The sequence below is a fragment of the Galendromus occidentalis genome, unplaced genomic scaffold, assembly GCF_000255335.2.
Source record: "Galendromus occidentalis unplaced genomic scaffold, Mocc_1.1 scf7180000075986, whole genome shotgun sequence".
NCBI lineage: Eukaryota > Metazoa > Arthropoda > Arachnida > Mesostigmata > Phytoseiidae > Galendromus > Galendromus occidentalis.
In genome coordinates, this window is record NW_003803976.1 from 418,556 (window position 1) to 440,937 (window position 22,382).

A 22,382-nucleotide genomic window follows, 5' to 3' on the forward strand; every position below is an offset into this window, starting at 1 on the left:
AGATCGAACGCAGAGCTCTCAAGAATATCTCCGAATGATAAAATAACTGCCCCGGCGACAATCGCACGGTTCGAATGACGGCGCAGCAGCCTACCGAGAGAGCTTTCCTAAACCCTAACGAGGCTCGAATCGCTTCAGGACCATGATCGGGGTGATCAGAGGATCGAGGGTTCCAATAGATTTCATTCCTGCCTGCCTCAAGAGCTCATCGTCTTCCAGAGCTTGCGTGTCAGCATCGCATGAGTTTCATGTTCCTTCGCATTCCATCATATTCTTTCGCATTCCATCATGTTACTCCGAGCGCCCGACTTTGTGAAGTTATGAGGGCAGCTCCGTCCGCGTTTCCATACGAAACGAGAGCTACGAAATCGAACGTTCTGCTCTCCAGAATTATTCCCCAAGGAGGTTATGTCGTCCATAATTTTGTAGTGTATCCGATAGATGATCCTCATATATTTCACCTGTTTTCATTCTTCCTGCTCCATAGCAGCGATGGGAGAGTCCGACTCTGCGTCCATGTATCTTCTCCAAGTCCGATCGAAGTTCCTTCGCTTCCGTTGCAAACGACTTCGACAAAAAGAACGTTGAGCTAACGTCTTTCCGCGAGGAAATCCCTGTGTAGTTTCCCACTGTGTCTGAATCTCAGCCCTATGTTTGGCACCGATTGGAGTAATATTCTCACATCGAGATGAGCTCCAATGTCCTCTCTTCATTCACCCTAGAACACAGTCATCTGCACTCGGGACGCAGAGGACGAGTTGAGATCGGAATAAAGAGGGAAGCTGGAGGGTGATCGAAACGAACTCACTCGAGGGAAAGCCAATGGGTCCCGAGCGCCGCAGCGAAACCGAGAGGAGGGGGTTTCGGTATTGATGTCTCGGAACTCCTCCAAAACTCATGATGGTGGAACGGAGATAGCTCCCGTTGGTCAGGATCTGTATCTTCAGGTTTCATGTGTCTCGCAGCTCACGAATATGAATTCACTGTGCACCGCCAGCTCTAACTTGACATGGCCCAGAAGTGGATGCTATATCTGTGTGGTATCTGCACCGAATACTCTCACGATTCCTCCTTGGCACCAAGGAAGCCTTCAGAATATACCTTAATGCGGGAATTGCTTAATCTCGAACATTCTTTATTTATCATACCACAATGACCACGTGCCACGTCCCGTTCCCCGTCGTCCGGAGGGGGGACTCACAAGGGAGGTCCCGAACATCATGAGCGCCGATCGACTGGAGACCTATGGCAAAAGAATCGCCTACCGGAGTGTAGTACAAGCCTAGAATATTATCCGCGTATGGGCAGTTTGGAGGTCTTTATGGACCTAACCAAAATCGGCCCTTAAACCATGGAGCTCATCGGTGGATCTACAACCCTCCGTTCCCCGAACATAGGTTTATGAAGAATCAGCATAACACCAGAAGATGAAGAGCAGACTCGATGCGGCTATGGGGCTGGCAGTCAGGCGGTGCTACGTATACATGAGTTCTGAGCCTGGTGTAGGAATTCGTTCTTTCAAGCATGGCGTGGATGTTTGCCAAGCCGCTCATTTTCGGGACGGGAGCACAGTTTGAGAAGACTTGCCCACGAGAACTGTCAGCGGAGCACCCGGCATCCGGCGTCCGGAACCTTCAGAGATTCGAGTCCGTAAACCGCATACGCTCTGATACTCCAACACCCGGACACTAATCCGTTCAGATAGCAGAGCAGATGAAGCGCCTCGTACTTCTGGTGCAAAGCGAAGGTTTGAACTCGAACACTACCCCTCGTGTGTCGACGTCGCGTCGCCCGGGTCATGGGGGCATTCTGGGAGCATTTCTTAGAGGCATCCCGGAATCCCTTGGTCATGTGGATGAAGGTCTTCCAGGGCCATTCTCATGGAGAGACTGCTTCGCGAAGCCATCCCGCTGGATCGAATCCCGAGACTGGCCCGTTGACACAGCAGATCATCCTTGGTATAGACTATAGACCGCTCCGCGAAGATGCTCCAATTATGAAAGTTCTTCGAGGAAATCGTCTCCCTCTTCTATATCGAGTAGGCATGACGAAACTTCTGCAGTCTCATCAATCGATCCATGGCTCCAAACGACTCCTTGCCACGCTGGCAGAGTACTTGGTGATCTAGATTTCATGGCCCACCGTGATGGCGCACCCGCCCGCTCGAGTCAATTGTGCGAGATCGATTCGCGGACCGGCCACGATACAAGTTCGTTGAACTCGCATCGACCTCAGTCAACGCTCAGCTGTGGGGTGTCCGCCAGAGACCTGGCGTTGACTGTTAGGGCTCATTCTCCCCGAGTTGGTGAGACAAGATCTCTGAGTTTCGGAGACTCAGGGCCCCGTGGGACCTCATCATGCTGCTCGCAATCATTCGCTGAAATAGGACACGCGCCACGTTTCGAACGAAAAACATCAAGAAGGATTTCAATGCACAGGATTTATTTATCTTGGAAAGACAGTATAGAATCAATAAAGGTCAGCCCAGACGCTCCTGGAGAAATCATTAAAATGATTGAGGGGAGCCCGCGCTTGGAGTGGGCTCGAATTTTGATCCGACGCGGCGGTCTGCCGATCTCTCGGGAGCTTGCAGATCGACGCGACGATAACGAGCAAGCTCCTTTCGCACCTCTTCCGGTCCGCACGTTGCTCAGGTGGTCTTTCCGACAAATATCAATAACGAGGCTTGCTTGACACCGTAAGGATCAATGACGAGTAACTCTGCGCGCAGAAGATTTCTGAGGATCTTCCCTCCACTATCCACGGTCGAGAGGAATCGACCCGAATGGTAGGGGTCCTTGATTCTCGGAAAAAAAATTCCATCATTGCCCAATCGGATGCTTGTCTTCTCTGGCTGCTTTCCTTGGAGCGAAGGAGCGACGTGGACACGACGCTCTGCGGAGCGATTCACGGGACTTTTGTGGTATCGAGAAGAGCTTTCGATAGTCAGGATCAGGGGAGATAGTTGATGTGGATATGATTCTCACTTCAAGCCAGAAAGATGCTTCCATTACCGTCCGAGATTCATAGGCACCCGTATCCACGCATATTTCTGTGATTCCCGGCTCGGTGACCCGGTCTAGACACTTGTGTACAATAGGATACAGGAACAATAATAATGATAATAATCATTCATTTGTCAATTACCAGTCATCAGAAATCCTTTGGGGGGGGAGGGCGAAGGTGTCCGTGACGAATAGAATATCGTAATCTCTAAACTTGCTCCGTCTGTCCAATAGTCCTCGTGTGAAAAGCGGCACGCACTGAGCCTTGTTTGGACGAAATCAATGGGGACGCCATGTGCGTTTCTTCCACAGCTCCTCTGACTGAATGGCTCCACCGCTGAATCGGACCCTTACCTCGGAGGTGTAAAGGATGATAATCATAGGAATGCAACAGTGTCGTGAGTACAATTATATCATGACTCTCACGTCCAGGACCCTCCGGAACAATTCAAGTTGCTTAGGAAACGCCGCGATCCTCCGGGGTATCATTGTGATCGCGCGTTTTGTATCCTGCCACTTCGTCACCCCGAGAACGACCGCCTCGCGACGCATTCCCCAGGCCCGGGGTTCTAGCCCAGTGCCGGTATCGGAATCAATGATGTTCACCTGCTTGCACAAATGAGAACGGAGCTCGCTTGCGCCGCATCATCAATAGCAATAGCCGTCCGCCTGCCGGGCCGCAATCATTCCTGACAACATCCTAAAAACGTGGAGTTCCGACTTCGCTCGAGAGACAAGGATGGAATTTCCTCGATCCCCTTCCAATTTCAGAGTGCAGCGCTACCAGAGTAGGCTGCCCCTCATGCGCGGATTCTTTGATGACCATTCCACCAATTCGGGAGGTATGCGTCCGGCCGGCTCACCATAAAGAGCATTTATGCACCGGGTTCATCCGGCTGCCGAGCGGACAGTTGTAAGCGTTCGCGAAATCTCGCGAGTTGGCGAGTGTTCCGAGGACCCTGGAAAGAAACTTCACGAATTAGGGTCGGAAACTGGCGCATCGTGATAGAGAGCTTAATCTCCTCACAATCAGCTGGGGATGATCTGGGCTCTCACCAGGATGCCATTGAAACAGGGGAGAGGGAGGCCTAGATCGTCGAGAAAATCTATCCTCTCCGCTCTTTCTACAAGGAATCTGTGCTGTTCGACGTCCTTCGTTCGTTCCGGAGTCGTTTGTCGGCGCTCCGTGGAGAGTCCCCGATAGGATTGAAAACGGTATCGTGTCTTTCCCGTTCGAGATAGATCAGGAGGGACTCTCCCTCCGTCCTCCCTCATGTAGCTCACGTGCAGGTCTAATTTATGTAGTCAAGATTCATAATAAGCGCCGATCTTTCCATGGGCGGAACAAAGTTCTCTCGTTACGCCATGCGACAACGAGGAGCGTCTTTCGGATCTGGCGAGCTATGGAGATGGCGAGACGGCCTCAGATAAGGATATCCTTCTGCAGCAGTGCTGTGCCTGAGGAGTAATATCGCGTAGGTTCCATCGTCGGTGGATATCTGAAGGGAGCGGCGATGAATGTAGAACGGCCAAGCCCAATTGAATCTGTCGAGGGGATTTTTTCTCCGACGTTTTGTCTCCGACTCTCGATGAAAATTCTCATCGGCTCTCCCCTCGCTCGCTCGAGACTTGACCCACTAGAAACCTTCATATAGCCGGAGGCTTCCCTGTCTATCCATCGGAAACTCATTTCGATACGGCAGAGGCTCCAAGGTCTGATGGAGCCGATAGTGGAAGCGGGAGACCTCGCGTGATGAAGCCGGTTCGGGAAGCGTCGGTTCCCGCTTGTTGCGGAATGGGCTCCCGCTCCGAGCGACAGGGACCAACGCGTCCCGTGATTGTACTGCTTTTCGCACATCGCAGTATGCGTAGCTCTAATGTTTCTACGCGCGAGCGACGTTTCGCAAGCTTCCGAAATGGATGCGCACGGAGGAGTTGAAGCTGAGCCAGGAAGATACGGCAGCTCTTGAACACTCCGTCAACCCGTATCATTAACTTTTTCCTGGGGCGCGTCTACTCTCTTGAAGGCTGCCGCCGCATATTCGGTCTGACTGTCAGTCGCCGGCCGGAGAAACGGCGCCGGATCAGAAATCGGAAGTCGAAGCCGAGAGAAGCCTCTGAATGCTTCGAAATTCAGAGAGTGCTTTCCCGAGGAAAGTGGGTTGGGTCGAGAAAGATGACGTCTGTCGGTGACCTCAAGAAGACCCACCTGATCGGTCCGGGTGAATGCAAAGCATTCCGTAGTTTGGCCTCTGTTTCTTGTCTGTTCATGGAACCGCACCAGATTTGAGCAAAATTCAGGAAGAAAATCTGATCGTGAGTCATGTTCAAGACAGGCAGATAGGGCTCGACGCCGTGCTGTCGCTCCCATCGCTTGAAAGCCTGGAACGAAAGAGACGTTAAGGTAAATACGGCGAGATCTAAGTTTTCTCATAATTTTCGGAGTCAGATCTCGAGCCGCGAATTCTCTCGACCGCGTTCACGGGTTCGCGAGGCCCCAGAAAAAATCGTTCCCCGCTACACGGAGCGATCGGACATTATATAAGAGATCCCACCGATCAGTACACTTGACGATCTATTTTCAATTATGTGCGCTTATTCCAGTCGCGAGCATGCGGGATTCGGAAGGAACATCGTTTTGCTGACGTAACAGCGACGGGACCCTCTATCCGGCTTATGCTGAGCCCGTGCTTGATTGAAAATTGCGATGCTTATATATTGCGTTTATACAGATGTAGTACTCGAATGCAGATGATTCGCCGCATAATTCACGGCGTAGTCGTACAACACGTTTTTGAATTAAGTAGGCGATAGGAGCACCACACCAGGCGCGGTATATCGATCACGTGACATTCGGCGGCTCCGCATATTGAACGCAAGGCCCGGCAGCTCCGACGGACATCCAACAGCACGAGTACATGTGTTGAGCTTTCATGAGACTCCGACCATGAGGAAAGGCGTCCAACTAGAGTTTGTCCGGGGATTTGCTGTCGGGCTGTTGCAGGTCGACCTTCTGCCTCAGTCGTATTTTACGAAGGGAAAACCGTCGGACGAGGCCAGGTGGCCCCCAGTGCTCCACCCTGGACGTCGTTTCCCGCCGCGTCCTTCTCCGCTCCAAGGGCGGACAGGAGCGGATTTAGAATAAGCTTGCGTCCCCCTTCTTTTCCAGCCCCGCCGGCTTTCTAACTAAGAGCCTGTCCGAGAGTGTCATAAGGGGCAGATACGGGCGAGCTAACGATGAGATTATGATCAGCTATTGAACTCTTGTCGAACACCACGATACAGCGAACATGCAGCCGTGGCCCGCCTCGAGTTGCTGCGTAGCCGCCAGCCATACTAAGCATCACGTGCGTGTACGCGGTCGCAACCCTCGAGATCGGTCGACCCGTATTCTCGGTGAAGAACGGACGCACCTGCCTCCGGGTCGCTAAACGTGACTTACTGACCCAATGCCGTCGCTCCAGAGGACGCTCTGGCCTAAGTGTGATTTATATGGTTGACGGAAATTTCCATAAAATCGAAGCTTATAGCGTCAACACACGGGAGGGTCCGACACCTCGAGTGAGCGGTCTCCACATCGGATGCAAGCTCCTCTCTCCTCCCTGGGAAGTTTCGCGACGACTTGGCGTTGAGCTCGCTGTTTCGGAATCTGTCCAATTATCTCCTCTATACGTAGTATCAAAAGCGAGTAATCTTTGTCCGAGGGATCTAGATCTCCGAATAGTCTAGAAGGGTCGATGATGACGACCCGCTTCTTGCCATTCCTCCGGACCACCCGACCCTCTCTCGCAACGGCCAAATGATGAGAATCTCCCGGTCGCTCACGAGACAATCCACGTCAAGGATCTGCCCAATATTGAGGGAGACGGGTAGCGGGTAGAGAACCTTCCCCGGAGCTCAAGGGTGAGGGATTTCAAGGTCACTTCTCGAGCACTTAACACGAACTAGCGAGCCGTCTAAAGTATTGTCATTGGACCGGCCATCGATGTCCACGAACCTCAAGGAGGAGATGCGCCGACTGCAGACGAAGCGATTCGGCTCGGGGTTGACGGCGATGTTTGGTCCCGAAATCTTCTCATATCGACCCGGGGGGATTCCCGTCACATATTGGACGACCGTCTGGCGAGGGTCTGCGGAATACACTCGCGAGACCTCCTTCCGGAACCACTCGCCGATTCGACTTTACGAGCTCGTTCGTTGATCGTTCTCATTCTCGATCCGTCCTGATCCCCTCTCGGACTCGTTCAATCGCCCACGTGCAAACATCGGGATCGAGTTTCCGCCCGAGAATCGAGAATGTGGCAAATCAAGTTCTTTGATCGATGTCTCTTTTCGGTCGTCGATCGATCAGAAGGCTATCGTCTGACTCAGCTCATGATTCTACCCGACGCCTCGACGTCTCCTGCCGGATACGATGACCGCTGACCAGCGTGAATGGAGCTCGGCAAAACTCAGCACGGATACCGCTCGGATGACACACTCATGCGAGCGGCTAGCGCCTCCCATTACGGGCGGGCAATCGTAGGTCCACGGTGAGGAGAGACCAAGATATAATAACTTTTTTGCTGACTCGGGGAAGCTCGCTCCCCCCCCCCTCCTCCTCTGATCCTCTCCTGGAAAACTTCTGTTGGGGAATAGAGCAGCGCCGTGCCGCTTTCTACGCCGTACAGGGCTCGAATATTCTTCCTCCGCGTGTGCTCTCCATTCTTGGGGCCGCAAAAGCAATCGTTCGAGCACGACGAAATTCCGGTCTGACTGGCGCATCATCATCCACTCATTAGGAAGATAGGATAGATGAAGTAGAGGATCCGTTCCCGACGAAAGAAGAAAGGTCAGGAAGGCGAAGCGTGATGAGGACCATTCTCCAGATGGGCGAACAAAGTTTGCTTGGTCCAGGCTCAGGGCGTTTGGGCCCGGGAGGAATTCCGCCTACGGGCTCATTCGTTCTCATCGCTCAGACGGAACTTCTCTACAACTTCAACCCGAAGATACATACGGATATTCACCGCGACTTCACCGAGTCATGACAAGCAATCCAGCTGTATGCTGCGTCGATGCTCGCTCTCAGGAGAACTAAGCAAGTTTCCCTTTCTCGTCGGCTCTCAGATCGAGGAGAGCGGAATTCGAACGGCAGAGTACAACAAAAAGTATTCGATGCCGATCTGTCCTGGAGTTCTCTGAAAGAACGGGGACGGCGAGAACACGGTGGTACGCTCGAGGCGAGCGCCGGGATTTCCGCAAACTCAGAAAAAATGACTTCCCAAAATATTTACTCTCGACGAAGCACAACCTCCCTGCTGGTCGGAGCTTTCCGTGCGAGAAACGTGAGCGTATTGGAAAACTAGCTACGGTACGGCGAGAGAGCTGCCCGCTGTCGAATCGACTCCCTTTTCCGCTCGGTCATCCCGAGACCGCAATCAGCACTTCCTGGAAGCGGGCCGTCACTCTCAAGCGCGTTTCGGGTCTACGCCGAACCTTCCTCGGAATTTCTCTATTCCCAGATCGTAAATTCTTCTGTCTACTCCCGAGTCTGTCGGTGTATTTCGCGCCAAGCCTCTGGTGTGAAACGTCCATTAGTTCCATCCATCGCTCTCACTTTCTCCGACGCCGGCCTCGGCCGTGCTGAATTGGATCGCCTATTCCTATGGCTTGCGACTTTAATTTCCGTTGCCTTGCTCTGTTTGTCCCGACCGCGCGGAGTGTTCTCGTCTCCGGTCCCTCGATCGACGAGTCTCGGATTGCATTCGCGGCGCGACTTCCTCGTTCGAAACCTTTTCTCCCCCCTCCCCCGACCCTAGGCCACCGTCTCTGCCAGAGTACACCACCAGAAAATCCAGCGAAACCTGGCCATTAGGTCACCTCGCGAGGCGACCGTCGGCGGCCGGTTGCCGCAAAAAACTTCATCAGTCATTCTGGCCTGCCTCTCCTCGGCCATGGGTCGTCAAGGACACGATCCCGGAGGTTCTGAAAAAACCTGCCTCTACGCGTCGCTCAGCCTCAGGAGTTTCGAAAGTTCTGCAGGCGTCTCGGAAATCACCCTGTAGTGTCTGTGGGGCGTACGCGTCCGCGCCCAAACCCGGGGGCTTCCGGATGACGACTCCGGGGACTGAGGATCTAAAGCATTGTACCCCTCGTACCCGACCCAGCCGGGTTTCCGGGCTTCCTCTGCCTAGGAATTTCGCGGGTCGATCGAAGAATCGATGGCCTGTTCCACATAAGACGTCACGCAATCAAGACTGCTTCCGGGTGTCATTTTCTCTCCGGAATGTCACATCCCTGCCGGACGTAGGACTTCGGACTTATTTGCGGCTCTCGGTCGGTTCGAGCCGTCCGCAGCGGTATCTGATCGCGGCCTTATGTATTTACCTCCGCTTCCTCATCTATGGCGCTTCAGCTACTCATTGAGTCTCGTTCGCCGTCGCCCTATCGGGGTCGTCAGACATAGATTGAATCGGAGAATGCCAGATAGGTTGCCTCAACTAGAAACTGCCCCTCTACCCGAAATCGATACCAGCTTGTCCGTGGGGAGACGCCTCGGGCGAGATATACAAATTAGGAGGGAAAGCGATCGAGAACAGCGCCGACCCTGCCCCGGGCCAACGTCCGGTATCGGAAGGCAGTCGGGCATCAGATGTTTTCCTTCCGGGCAAACGAAAGGGGGAGCCCGCGTCCGAGGACGAGGGGAAAGTTCCGTACCGTCTTCAACATTCCGGGATTTCTTCGAAATTTCTCCCGACCGGGACGCGAATCAAGAAACGGGTTGTCGAGGACGGGAGACTTCGGAGTGTTTTCCCATCAAATTGAATTTCCCGGTCGGAGTATAATAGCTGTAGACTGCCTGGACTGTGACTCTAATTCCGATTCGACAGTCTACTCGAGCGCATTAGCGGACGAAAAATCGATTCGCAGAGGGATCCAAATCAGCGTCCGCTTTCCTTTCAGTCTCATTTTCCCTTTCAACTCTTCCTGCCGAAAGCGTTCGTGTCCAACGCTCGTTCGAGAGAGGCGAGAGCCGGCCGGTCTAGTCCGAGTGGAAGTTCCACTCGAGTCTGCTTTGGTTCAGCAAAACCCGACGCAAAAGCTAACGAGCGGAGGAGACTCGAATCAACGTAAATCTACGTCTCAATGACTTCTTCGGAGCTTCGGTCTCGTACCGCGGGCATTCAGAAACGAGGATGTTGGCTCTAGCCTTCACGGCTTTCAATTAAGACGGGGAGTGCTGCGCCTGGTATCTGTAGGAGAGAATCAAATGTCAGCCTCTTTTTCATCAAGTTTCTGTCGTTTTCATGCATTGCGCGTTTCCTGCCGCGGACTGCGGCGCGTCTTAGCGTGTCCCGAGTCCCGAGAACTGACGATGGGAGGAGGCGAATAGTCGCGGTCGACTCGAAAGGCTCAGCCTCGACTTGCAGACGAGTTCGAATAGAGCGGGATCTCAGCGAGTCAAGTCCAGGCCGCAGTCTGCGGGTCTGACAGCAACCCTGACAGAACGCGCTCATCCTCTTCTCGAGTGGCTGAATTCGAGCTTCCACGGAGTCCACGGAAAAGAACCCATGTATCATTAAACAATTTTTCTTGATTTTTCATTATTTTTTGTTTAGCTGGGGAAGGTCGCCAGGAAGCATCAAAGATTTCCTGCCACAGCCATTTCGGACAGAAGACTTTGCGGAGCTTGCTGCTCACGGTCGTCCATCCGTGGAGGTCTTGGGGGCTCTCCAAACAGAGGTGCGTGTACATTCTCCAAATGCATTCTGACAATGGCGGCGCATGGATTCACACGGGATAAAACTGAGGAACGGGTTCATCATATGTTCGTTCTTATCTTCGGTCCGGGTGTCACGTCGCTCGAATGCACAACAGAGAAGAGAATCACCGACAAACAGAGTCGATTGATCGAATTATCGATCGTTATCGCGGTCTGTTCTTGACACCCCAAGGTCGCTCACCGCGTTTATTCCCGCCCGATCCATGATAAGTTTGGCAAACACATATTCGCTTTCAGTCTACGTGCCTACGATCGGCTTCCTATCGTCGGCAGTCGAGAATACACCGCCTGATCTCTTCGAGGGACGACTTGCGGCGATTTTCCGCGGTGGAAATCCAGGTAAACATCCTTTGGAGCTGCTCATTGATTCATTGTCCGACTGTCTAGGGTCTGGGCGGAGGTTCAGCTTGGTACCCGCTACACGCGCTCGACGAACGTGATTTTCTGTTTGAGGCCCTGTAATTCCGAAGCACGCCGCGCAGCTCGCCTCGGGAACAATCTCACCGGAGCTCTTCCCCTCTCCTCGAGACGGAAACTGCTCGAAGAAAGGAGCCTCCCGGGCTAGGAGACGATTCGGATGTGAGGCTTAGATTCGCTGTGGGCCTAGCTTAATCGGCGCGACCTAGAATCAAGTTGGAAATAGTTTTCTGGCTCGGTATCATGCATGTCCAGGACGTTACCTGTCCAGACCCCTAGTCGTAGCTCATGTGAAGTGTGGCTTCGTGGGAATCTGATCTTCTGCCGACGCTCTTTTCAGCTTCCGAGTCACGTCGGGCGGTTTCTCTCCCTCGCTCTGAGATTTCCCTTCTTCACCGTGACCGCGTGGGTTTTCCGCAGAGACCTCGGCAATGATCCCGACTCCCCCCATCTCCAGCGCCTATAGGAGATACAGATTCGATCGTTGGCCTCTACAGAGAAGGACCGAGAATCGAGTTTACCGTCCCACGATTCCAGATTTATCGGGAAGGCCCGGCGCAGAAGTCGATCCCGCCATGCCGTGGTCTGTTTCCAGTATCAGACTTTCTCGCCAGCCGCTAACACGGGCGGCGCCTCCCGGGCTCTCGGAAAGGCTTTGAGTCAATTTTTCGTCGCGACAGGCTCGAAACAGGTTTCTGCGGAGCTCTCGTGTTTAGAAAGAACGCGCCGCCCTCACTATATCCTCCCAAGGGAGTGGGATCGCTTGATGGACGAGGCTAGGATGTTTTCTCCTGTAACCTCGAGGAGCTCGAGAAGGGCTGCCCCTGATTCAAGAAACTATTCATTTCCTTGGCAAGCACTTATCCCGATGATGCAATTACGGCGGGGAACGCGGGGATAATTTCCCGTCGCACAGGGAATCTGTCGAGACGTATGTTTCGGCAGAACGAAGACAGACAAAACTCTTGCCGGGCTCGAAGGGCGAAGAGCGGTGAAATCAGGCCAAGACGATTCTAGCGTCGGGCCCAGGGCCGCACAGGCGGTATGTTTCGAGAAGAGGAATCGAAATCTACCCCTTCCGAGCACTGAGAGGATATTCGAATACTCGATGATGATGTTGAGCAATCCTTCTTCGCCAACATCGCGCATAGAGCAGGAAACTCTCCTTCGGTCGCCTCCCGTTTCTCGCCGATCCCATTGTCCGTAATTCTGAAGTGGAAAAAATTGAGGAGACCTCGGGGAAACCAAAACCCTGCTCGAGTTCATGCGATATCGACTCCTTCGTGACGGCACCGTGCAAACATTTCATATTCGGAAATGGAAAAGACTAGCGCTTCCATCCGGTGAGTACTTTGGAGTGAGCGTTGATATTCAAAGGAATAGGTGTCTTCCAGCGGAAATCGAAGGAGCGAAGATTGTTTGCTTCTTGTACGGCAGATTATTATCTGCGATTCGTTCTTTCTGCAATTCGAGCTCGTGCAAACCCCCCGCACGCGGCATTCAATTTCTCGTCGACTTCTTCGTCACCCGTGACTCGGAGCTCATGCGGGCAATCATTTAAGGCCGTGCCCCCCCCCCCTCTCCCCCTCTGTCTGAGCGGACGCTTCAGTCGCAACTACTGCTCGTTGCATCGAATGATGAATTTGGCTCTGTCCTTGGAATGACCTTTGGAGATTGGACGACCGACGTCCCGCGGCATCGACTGCGACCCGACTCGGATGACCGACCGACTTTCAGCTCTCCAGCCGCCCACTACCGAAGCTCTCCTCCGTAGCGAAGGCGCCGCTAAGAGGCTAGCAGGCAGTGGCCGTTGCGGACATCGGCGAAAATTGTTCCTGAGACTCCGTTTGCCGGTCGACAAAGCTTTGGTCAGACAAACGGATGGGCCGACCCTGAAAGCGAATTTTCGGGCGCACATTCCACTTGGGGAGGCAACTCGGATGGTCGTTGTTGCCGCCGAAGTTGCCTTAGTGGTCGACATCGTCGTTGCCGTCGTTGTACTTGGGGAAGTCGACGTCGCGTCGTTCTCTTTGAAAGCAGACGAGTGCCAATAAAAGTCCTGACTGAGCGGAATAAGCTCCTGTCTCGTAAAAAGTCTCCGAGAACTGAGCGAGGTCCGCGAGGAGCTGCGATTCTGTTGTATCCATGGGCGTCGACGATGCGTTCAATGAATCTCCTCCGCACATATCCCATGGGTTCGTAGGTACAGATTTCCGCCTCGGAGACGTTCCTTGACCCTCAACGTGTCCATTCGGTCGTCCGCTTCCTCTCGGATTGCTGGACGGACGATGGCTGCCGGCAGGAGATGAACTCGCTCCTGGCTAGAAGGTCAAAGGTTTCATTGCGCTTATGCAGTGACGCTCACCTCGGCAAGGAAAACTTTGGCAAGACGCACACAAAAAACTCACTGGAGCAACCCGGTATAATGGCTCAGGCTGTTTTCATAGTGATTCGTTACGTTTTTCCGGATCTCTCTAGTCTGTCCAAGATGGGTTTCACTTGGCCTTGAGGCACATGTCAACCCATCCGGTCTTTCTGAATGCCATAAACTTTCCTGTTCCCGACGTATGCAACGGGAAGCAAGTGAGTGCAAACTGCACTCCGACAAGGAGAACCGTACCGAGGGCGTCCTAAAACGGATGAGAGGGAGTCAACGGAACTACCGCTGCTACCGGATGGCTATACCACCGAAAATCAAATCGACGTCGCCCAGAGTTATTCTCGGGCGTGCTTCATGTCATCGGACGGCAGGATGTTGTAGCCGTAGACGCGAGCGTCCTTCGAGGGAATTCAAACCGCTAGTTCCCCGTGGTCCATTCCCGTCGAGCATTTCTCGCCCGCTCCACGATTAGCGCGGGCAAGGGATCGGTGATCGAAGAAGACACGAACGATCAGAAGGGAGCGGCCGGCCTCTCTTTCTCATACCCTTATACGTACCTGGTGGAAGGTCTCTCCACAGGACGTAACACGGCTTAACAACCATCACCGAGATAACATAGCTTTATCGTTCCTGCTTGCGGGTCCGGACAGACGAAACGACTTTCGCTTCCGAATGTGCTGCCGCCGCTGCGATTGTTTGGCTGATCTGACGACCCCTGTCATACTATGGACGGAAATGACCGCCGACCGGACGGGCCAGCGACCACTCTCAACCGACCCAATATGGACACCACAACCCAGTCGGTCAGGCACTCGATGACGATGATGTCGTCGACAGTGACGACGTCGGTTCCAGCGGCAGGAGCAGCAACGGAGCACCACGTTGGAGAGGCATCAATTCTACGTCCCCGCTGTCGTTGAACATCACGGGGCTATTTCGGGACTTCGTTCGACCATTTTCGTCGACTCCTGACATCCAATCCGTTCCCCGCGAGCCTCCGAGCCCGACCGCGCATTCCAGACTCTGCCTCACAGGATTTGATCCCATGAGATCTCGGGTACACCTGTCTACGTTCTACGTTCACGGACTCGCTAGTACTAAAGTACCATGTGGAATGGAAGCTCGTTCCATCCGTTCCTAAAAGGTTGCCGTTGAGACCACACAAGTCGCGTCGGGTGGAGAGAGAGAAAGGACACACGAGACTAGCGGAGTGCAGTTGTTCATAATTTGAATAGCGCAACATTTCTCGATTCCCCCTCCCCCACTTCCCCAACCTTACGACTTCGATCCACGAATTACGGCGGTGACGCCGCCGTGGGGGTTGCCGAGGCCGATACAGCAGAAATTATCCAAAGCTACACGCGACGGGTATTTCCTAATAGCATCCTAGGGCCAGGAGGGTAGGGATGGGGCCATTGATGGGGGTCCCTTCGCGTTGGCGCCCTCGAGTTTGTCTGAACGCCATCGGAACTCGAGAATCCCCGTGGATGCTCGATTGACCCGGTGAGGATCGTCTATCCACCCTCTCGTGAGACTCAACCCAATTGGAGAGTAGTGATTGACCTGTGTCGTTGCGAATCCGAGGTCTGGACGAATTGACCTTGAGATTCGGTCGCAGTAGGCTATTCCCGCTTTCCCCATTCTCGTTGCGCCTGATAAGTCGATCGAATTAAAGACCTCTCTGGCATGCCGCTTAAGCAGTACTATCAACGAGTCGGACCAGACGACGCGGCGCCGCATATGAATCGTCCTGAGGAGCGAACGTGGCCTTGCTCGACTTCGGCCTTCGGCTCTTTGCTCGCCTGTTTGCTCGTTCGCTCGCCTCACTGACTGACTGACTGACCGAGCATCCGCCCGCCCGGCCGTCCGTATACTCACGTCCGCTCTCCAGCTCGCTAGTCTGACCTCTCGGAAGCACAGGCTTCGCCGCGACGGCAGCTTCCTTGAACTTTCCTCTCACTGAGGGCGGGGCAATCCAATTTGAAGTTTCATCTTGTCCTAATTCTCGAACGGCATGCTCCTACAGCCCGCCGATTCTAACGCCGGGAGCGGGAACGATACTACTCGGCCATATTTTCCGTTGAGGCTATAAATTTCCGACGCTTTTTTATCAACGCATTGCGGAGTATTTCCATGATCTTGGGCAAGCATGGCTTTCAGGGTCATTGGACCTGCGGCAGGATGCCGAGTGATACACAGGTCGCTCGAAGCAAAAGAAAGTCCCGATCTCTTGTTTCATCTCTCCGTTGTGGACGGATGTCAGAGAGTGTTTCTCTTGGCGGCCTTGTCGCAAGAAAGCCGCAAGATATATTATTATCAGCGACGAAAGCCATACCAGTACTTTCTGCCGCAACAACAGCGCCATGAATGCTTCATCGTGGTGACGGATAGCGTTGCTGACGGACTTTCCTAAATACGCTTTCCTCCCAGGGACGTTTTCCTCTTATCTTCGCTGAGGGGTGCTCCGGTTCCGAAGATGCTCTGTATGGAGCAGTGAAAAGAATCCCCGGCTTTATTCCTTGTCTCGAACCAGTGTTGGATATGGAACCCCCTCCCCGAGTGCGCCCAGCAGCGATTGAGAAGTTCTCACAAAAACCTCTCGAGAATGCATAAACAAAGAGGGCGCCAGCCTTGAGCCAACTTCTAAATGTCAACGACTTCCTTGCTTGGAGAGACTGCAACGGCGCGGCGGGTGAAACCCCGTGTCTACGTGTTAGTCTGCGACCTTCAGGGAAGCCATCCAGTCTTGGCTTGAGCGGAGACGTCCAGATTGAAGCTCGTTTCGGCTCGCCGCTCGCTATGGGACCATGCCGATGGTGCGATTCACGACGGGAGGCTGCAGGTAAATCGTCTCAACGGTGTGGGATCATCGAGAAACGATTGATCTCTCAGATTCATCCTAAATACTTTCTGTCTTGAGCCCGGCGCTAATTCACTGACTTCTCCCTTCTTTCGTCAACTCGATCTGGCCTACCATGTCGGTCGGAGCCACGCTCATAAGCGTAGAAAGAACACGGCCCCGCTCGACAACCATGGCTCATTGTCCTGTCGTCGATCGCGAACGGAATATCCAAGTCTGCCAGAGCAAATTTTCTGAATCTTGATCGACGTAGCGTCGTCCGGAAAAATCATCAGTGTGGCCCGGAGCACACAGACCGTGGATTTTTTCATAGAGCCTGATCGCCTGAGACTCATCGCTCAGTTCTTGTTGTTCGGTTGCGAGAGAAGAAGAAAGATTGATCTGTCTCAGACACGCTGGCTCGGTTTGACAGGATTCTCGAGGGCAAAACGCGATCTCGAAAAACCGCCTCGCGTCGAGCCTACGCGGCGAGAGCACGACAGTCTGAAGTTCACCATGGAGGACGATATGGGAATTCTTCCGATGGACTGCCAAGGATCGATTATTATATGCGTCGGAATTAATATTGAATAGGGCTTCTACTTCGCTCGAGGTTCAGAGGAGGCAGGTCCTCACATTCTTCCCTCAGCGGTCGACAGAACAAGCGACGATCATTTGCGTTGCCAATCCGTCACTGTCAGCGGTGAAGATCGAGCTATTTAATAAGCAGTGGGTCTGCATGAAGGTGGCACCGATAGGTTCTCCTCTGCCTACAGCCGCGTAGATCGTTCCTTCCCTCCCTTTCTGGTTCGCTCGCTGGCTCGCTCACCGTCCACCGCCTTCGCTGAATCGGCCAATACCTTGATCGTACTCCCGAAAGTGATCGGCTGATCGGTATCCCGAGAAACATTGTGAAGACTAATAATATCACGTCGTCGCCCCGACCCGAAGGAACGGTGAGATGTTTCGCGACGAACGCGTGAACCAATTCCTCCCCGGCGAGGAGCTAGGTCTGGGAAAATTTCTCGAGAAATGCTCTGAGATGAACTCCTTTGTCGATGAATTTGATGAGCCCCCCGCACAGCCAACTCGAGGTCTAAGCCACGTCAACAAGCCCTCAGCATTGCGAGTTCTTGACGATGGGAGAATAATCTGGTCTGTCGAAGGTGCTTGGTCGGAAACTCGTCGAGTCTTTCTCGGAGTTGGGGAGACTTGCGGAGAGATGAACTAAAGCCCACGAGCTCGAAGCTCCTGCACGTCCGGCTTTTGGTGGACGGAATCGCGTGATCGGATCAGATAAAAGCTGCTCTCATCCAAGAAGCCGACGAAGCGCTCATCGTTAATTTCACCTCATCGCCACAACGATTACGAGCAATTGAGTGCCGAGCACGACTCATCGATCTCGAGAGAGGGCTTGAGCAACAATAGAGCACTCCCGGTAAAAGAAACTCGCCTATGAGGATCCTCGCCCGGTTCTCAACTCCGGAGTACTTCTACATCTGATCCGATTGTTTGCACTTCCCCCCCCTCCCCCTGCAGAGTGCTCCACTTGGGGCGCATTGCGAAGACCTTGGATGTCATCCGAGCAGTCGCCGTCCTCTCGAGTCGGTCTCATGTTAGCGAACTATTCGAGCCCGACCGGTCACAAGACCCATTCGAGAGAACAATTGATGACCCATTCCGGAAGAGAAAAGCGATCGCTTCTAATTCAAAGTTCGGTGCTCGGCCCGAAAAGCTGGAGAACACAAGCAGCTCGTCCGTGGGCCCTCGTTGGCGGGAGATGAATCGCGGCCGTGCTGAGTTTGATTGCTTGTCGACCCCCGATATTTGTCCGAAATGAGCCGTGCGATTGCGTAAAAAGCGAGCCTCCGTTTCCCAATCCACCAGAGTCCTCGCATCCTCGGTCGACAGTCCGATAGCAGGCTGCAGCGACCTCGAGGTCGATAGACGGCTATTCAAGCCAATCTGAACGCGTCTGTGGCACTCACGAAGGGAACGCCATTATTTCGCCCACGATTCCGTGAATATTACGTGGTACGGCTCATTGTCTTTGCCGAGCTGACGTCGTTGTCACGTAAGCAAGAGCGGTATACACACTGTAGTAATCATCACCTACTCAGAGTGCTGCGACACTGGACGGAGATGATGATGATCACTCATGCGGCCATCAGCTCCCATTCGATACAAGACGAAGATGATACAAAGTATCAATCCGCAAGCCCTAGCCAAATGTAGCGGAGCGGCAACAGGTGCATCGCACGAGGGCCGTAGGTTGTCTGTCCGTTCCAGCGCGTTTTGAGCCCTATTGTGTTGTCCCGGGGGCGGAAGGTCGCCTCTCTATCATTAGCCCCGCTGTCAATTGCACGCTCAATCCGTCCTTCGAACTTTCGAAACACAGTGTCTGCTTATTGTGGTTTCTGATCCACTGACAGCGGCGAAGGATCTCTCGCTTCTGACGGGCCTTGACCCTAGCGCTGATTCGTAATAATTGTTATTTCGTGACGGAGCTCGAAGAAGGATCGCGGGTGACATTTCTATCTGACACAAGCCTCAGCAGCGTTCCCACCGAGGCGGAGCGAAAAAATCAGGGAACTCTCGAATGCTATTCGAACGATTGACATTTCGGCATGGTGTCAAGTCTCGGCCTTTTCCAGCTGTCTGGTCGGAGCTGTCAACGGATATTGACGGCGCGGGCGAGCGAGATCGGAGAGATTCGGAGGATAGCGGAGAAACCTAGGTGTGGCCCACAAATAGGATTGGTTTGCCCGAGCTCGATTTTCGCTCTCGTCGACGTCCCTTGTCTCTTGCGGCGCGGCGTGTCGTTGTCCTCCTGATGTCCGCAATTTCATGGAGTTACGGAACGAAAGGTCACGGTAATCACAGTCAAAGCGACGGGGTCTCGGATTTCCGCGACCCTAGGGAGACGATTACTGAGTGAGGGTTTTCCTCTCCACGGACTTTCGAGACATGCGGAGCTCACACGTTAAACCATGACCGGCTACTGGAATCTCGACCCGGGCCGGCTTGCGGGAAAATTTCCAGAGACCGAGACGGTGCGATCATTCTCATGAATGATCGAGAATCTCCGACAGAAAGTACCCTACAGGCTGGCCGCCTGGTCAGCTTAATTTTCGAACTGGAGTATCGTCTCAGAAATCAGATACCCGTGTGCATTAGTGAAAGTCTACTCCCGGTCTGACCGGAGCACTGGCTGTTCTCAGACCATCGAAATGTCGGATCCTGAGTTGAACACTGCGGACGTCTGTCATTAGGACTGTCGTATTGAAAATTCTATGGTACTTGGTATACTTCGTACTATACTTGGTACTCGATTCGAGGTTTCCCGAGTTTTCTGAGGAGCGTCCAACGGAGGGCTGATCAAATCCGTCGCCATCGAAGCTCATGGAGCAGGCTGCCTTCAATCTGATAGGCCTTCCGTTCCGTTATTCGTTTTGCTTGTTTGAATCGAGGACCCCTTTTAGTAATAATTGATTTGTTTGATTTTATTGGAATCAAGCTCAAAATCGATCTCAAAATCGGTTCGGTTTAACAATGGTTCAAAGCTTATATGATCAACTTGGGAGCGACTTCAACAAATGGAAGAAGAAAACATTCCTCTCACGATGCTCGATAAAGGGACGAAATGAGCACCGAGTGTCTTCTGAGTGAGTGTTTTTTCGTTCCACTGAATCGCGGTGGCTGGTTTTGGTAAGTAAGTGAGTTTTACGATGTATTATGTCTTTCTGTCTGATGACATTTAGGCCTGACTTTCAGAGCTGAGGTCTCTCCGAATTCCCTGCCCCGACGAGTTGAACTTCTCCATCCGTTAGGAGTGTTTCTACGTTCGCCTGGAGTATCGAACACGCTGGCTGCGATTTTATCGATGAATATGTAGTCACCGTCTTCTGAACAAGGATAGGTGCCAGCAGCCGGGGTCGATAGTGTATGAGGGATTTTCGCGCTTCGATCGGAATGTTCTTCCGCAGGTCGGAAGTTTTCCATGCGGGTCACTATCGAGGGAATTCGGATAGTTCGGCAGCATTGCGCAGGAACCTCGATGTTCTGTTCTAAACCTTACTTCAGCATTAACTCGCTGCTTCGCTTGTTCGTTGCAATGCTCCATTCAATATCCACAATGAAATATATATTAATTCTTCAATATATCAAGCTAATATGGACATGAGGTAATAGAGGAGAAACTAGGCTCAGTCAATTCTCTCTCGCTAAAACAGCCTCTCGGGTTCTGTCCACACCCTGCAATGGTTTTCGGAGGATCTAGTAGGTAAGGGTGTAATTGTATACAATGCGCGATGATCTCTTCGCCTTGCTACGTTTCAGGCTGCTCGTCGCCCGGGCTCTGATTAGATATTCAAAAAGTTCGTGTACAGCACCGCCAAAGTCGATCGCCTAACAATTGCGATCGCTGCACGACAGACACAACAATGATCGTTACAACATTCGGCGATTGTTTTAGCGGAGGAGGAAGGCATCGAGAAAAAACGTCGCGACCTAATGGGTTTCTATTCCGACACCGCGACCTCGATACGCCTACGGTTTCTCTGATCCATTTGCCCGATTTATCGTCGGGGCGCTTCTGAGAGAGAATCCCTAGATGATGGAGAAACACTGAATGGGAACTAAGAATTACAAAATACTGATCGGAACCTCCCGCGGGAATACGAAATAAGTCCCGCGTTCATCGACGCTGAGACCTTGTACGACTCGATGAGAGGTCGAATGAAAATTCGTTGGCTTTTCGTTTGATACATTCAAAGTTTTCGCTACTGGGGGAGGGAAGCTTGTCTCAGAGCCTGACGACTGACCAACTTTCGGAAATCGGCTGAATGTTCGACTTGCTCGCAAACAAATCGATGCGAGAGAATTCCCAGAGAGAATCCTCTGCGAACCGAACTCAAATCTTTTCGTTCCGTGGAAGCTTTCCTTGTTCCTTTCCTTCCCGAATCGTTGACTTGGACCTCGGTCTCGTCTCCCATCTAACACAGTACATTTGTAGCGCTTGGTGCCATCAGGCAGCCGACGACTCTCGATGCTTCCCGCGGAAGGAAGAGAGAATCCGAGTCGTTCATCCTCCACGCCGATGCTCTTGAGCTTCAAGAATCAGCAATACGACGGGCAGAATGAGGAATTTTCGCTTTTCGAGACGTCGAGGATCGTCGGCGGGATGCCGCTTATGTCCCGTACTGTTGATGTTGTTCTGCTGACGAAATCCTCAGTTGTTCTACATAGTATATCCAAAGCGTTCTGATCGGTGATACTTTCACGTTTATGACAATTCCCCTGGCACTGGAGAATTGAGTTTCGATGGCGCGGTGTTAGCGTTTGGACCGCTGCAAAGGGCTTGGGGTAGCTTCCGCATCCGGGGGTGTCGATTCCACTTGGGGCGATAGGCGTCGATTTCGCGTTCTCCATAGGAACCTGTCCCGGGTTAGCAAGGCATAGCTTCTCCGTTGAGGGAATTTGACTCCCCGGAGCATGGAAGCGGGATGGGAGAGCGAAGTTCTCAAACACGGAACTGTCAACGAGCACGCAGTCGTTGACCCCATGCTTTTTCGCGTCGGCGACGCTGCAAATTAGGGAACAATCGATGTTTCCTGCATCGGATCCCAGATGGAGACTGAAGAGGACGCTTGCTCGGGTGGTTTCGGCAGAGTTTTCCGGAGGAAGGCGAATTGGCGGACAGAGCAATTTAGTCAGGCGGGGGCTGCTGGGGTAACAGGTCTTGGGTCGTACAACCTGTGGGGATCGGGTTTTTGGGTTCAAATCGTGAGTCGATCGATCGCATTCTCATGCCGGACGATCTGACGTTATTGTCACGGCGAGGTTCTGACGCTCGGCTGTTCGACGCATTGGTGAATGTATGGGAAGAGCTTTGGGTAGATGAGCAATAAGCTGGGCTCTGATTGCAGAATTTCCGAGTTCCCTTTCGAAGGCACTCATTCCATGGACGGCGCATCCGTG

The 22,382-nt window shown here is 52.9% G+C and overlaps 1 protein-coding gene across 1 annotated transcript in view; it reads right to left on the reverse strand.

The window, feature by feature from the left end:
• Window positions 1–3,864: 3,864 nt before the first annotated feature.
• Window positions 3,865–22,382, reverse strand: part of Nep1 (M13 family metallopeptidase neprilysin 1) — a 54,665-nt gene continuing 36,147 nt past the window's right edge. The window contains exons 18-19 of the mRNA XM_029113043.1: window positions 5,215–5,387; window positions 3,865–3,964 (exon numbers count right to left, since the gene is read on the reverse strand). Of these exons, the coding sequence (XP_028968876.1) occupies window positions 3,865–3,964; window positions 5,215–5,387 (273 nt within the window). The remainder of the gene's footprint in view (window positions 3,965–5,214; window positions 5,388–22,382) is intronic.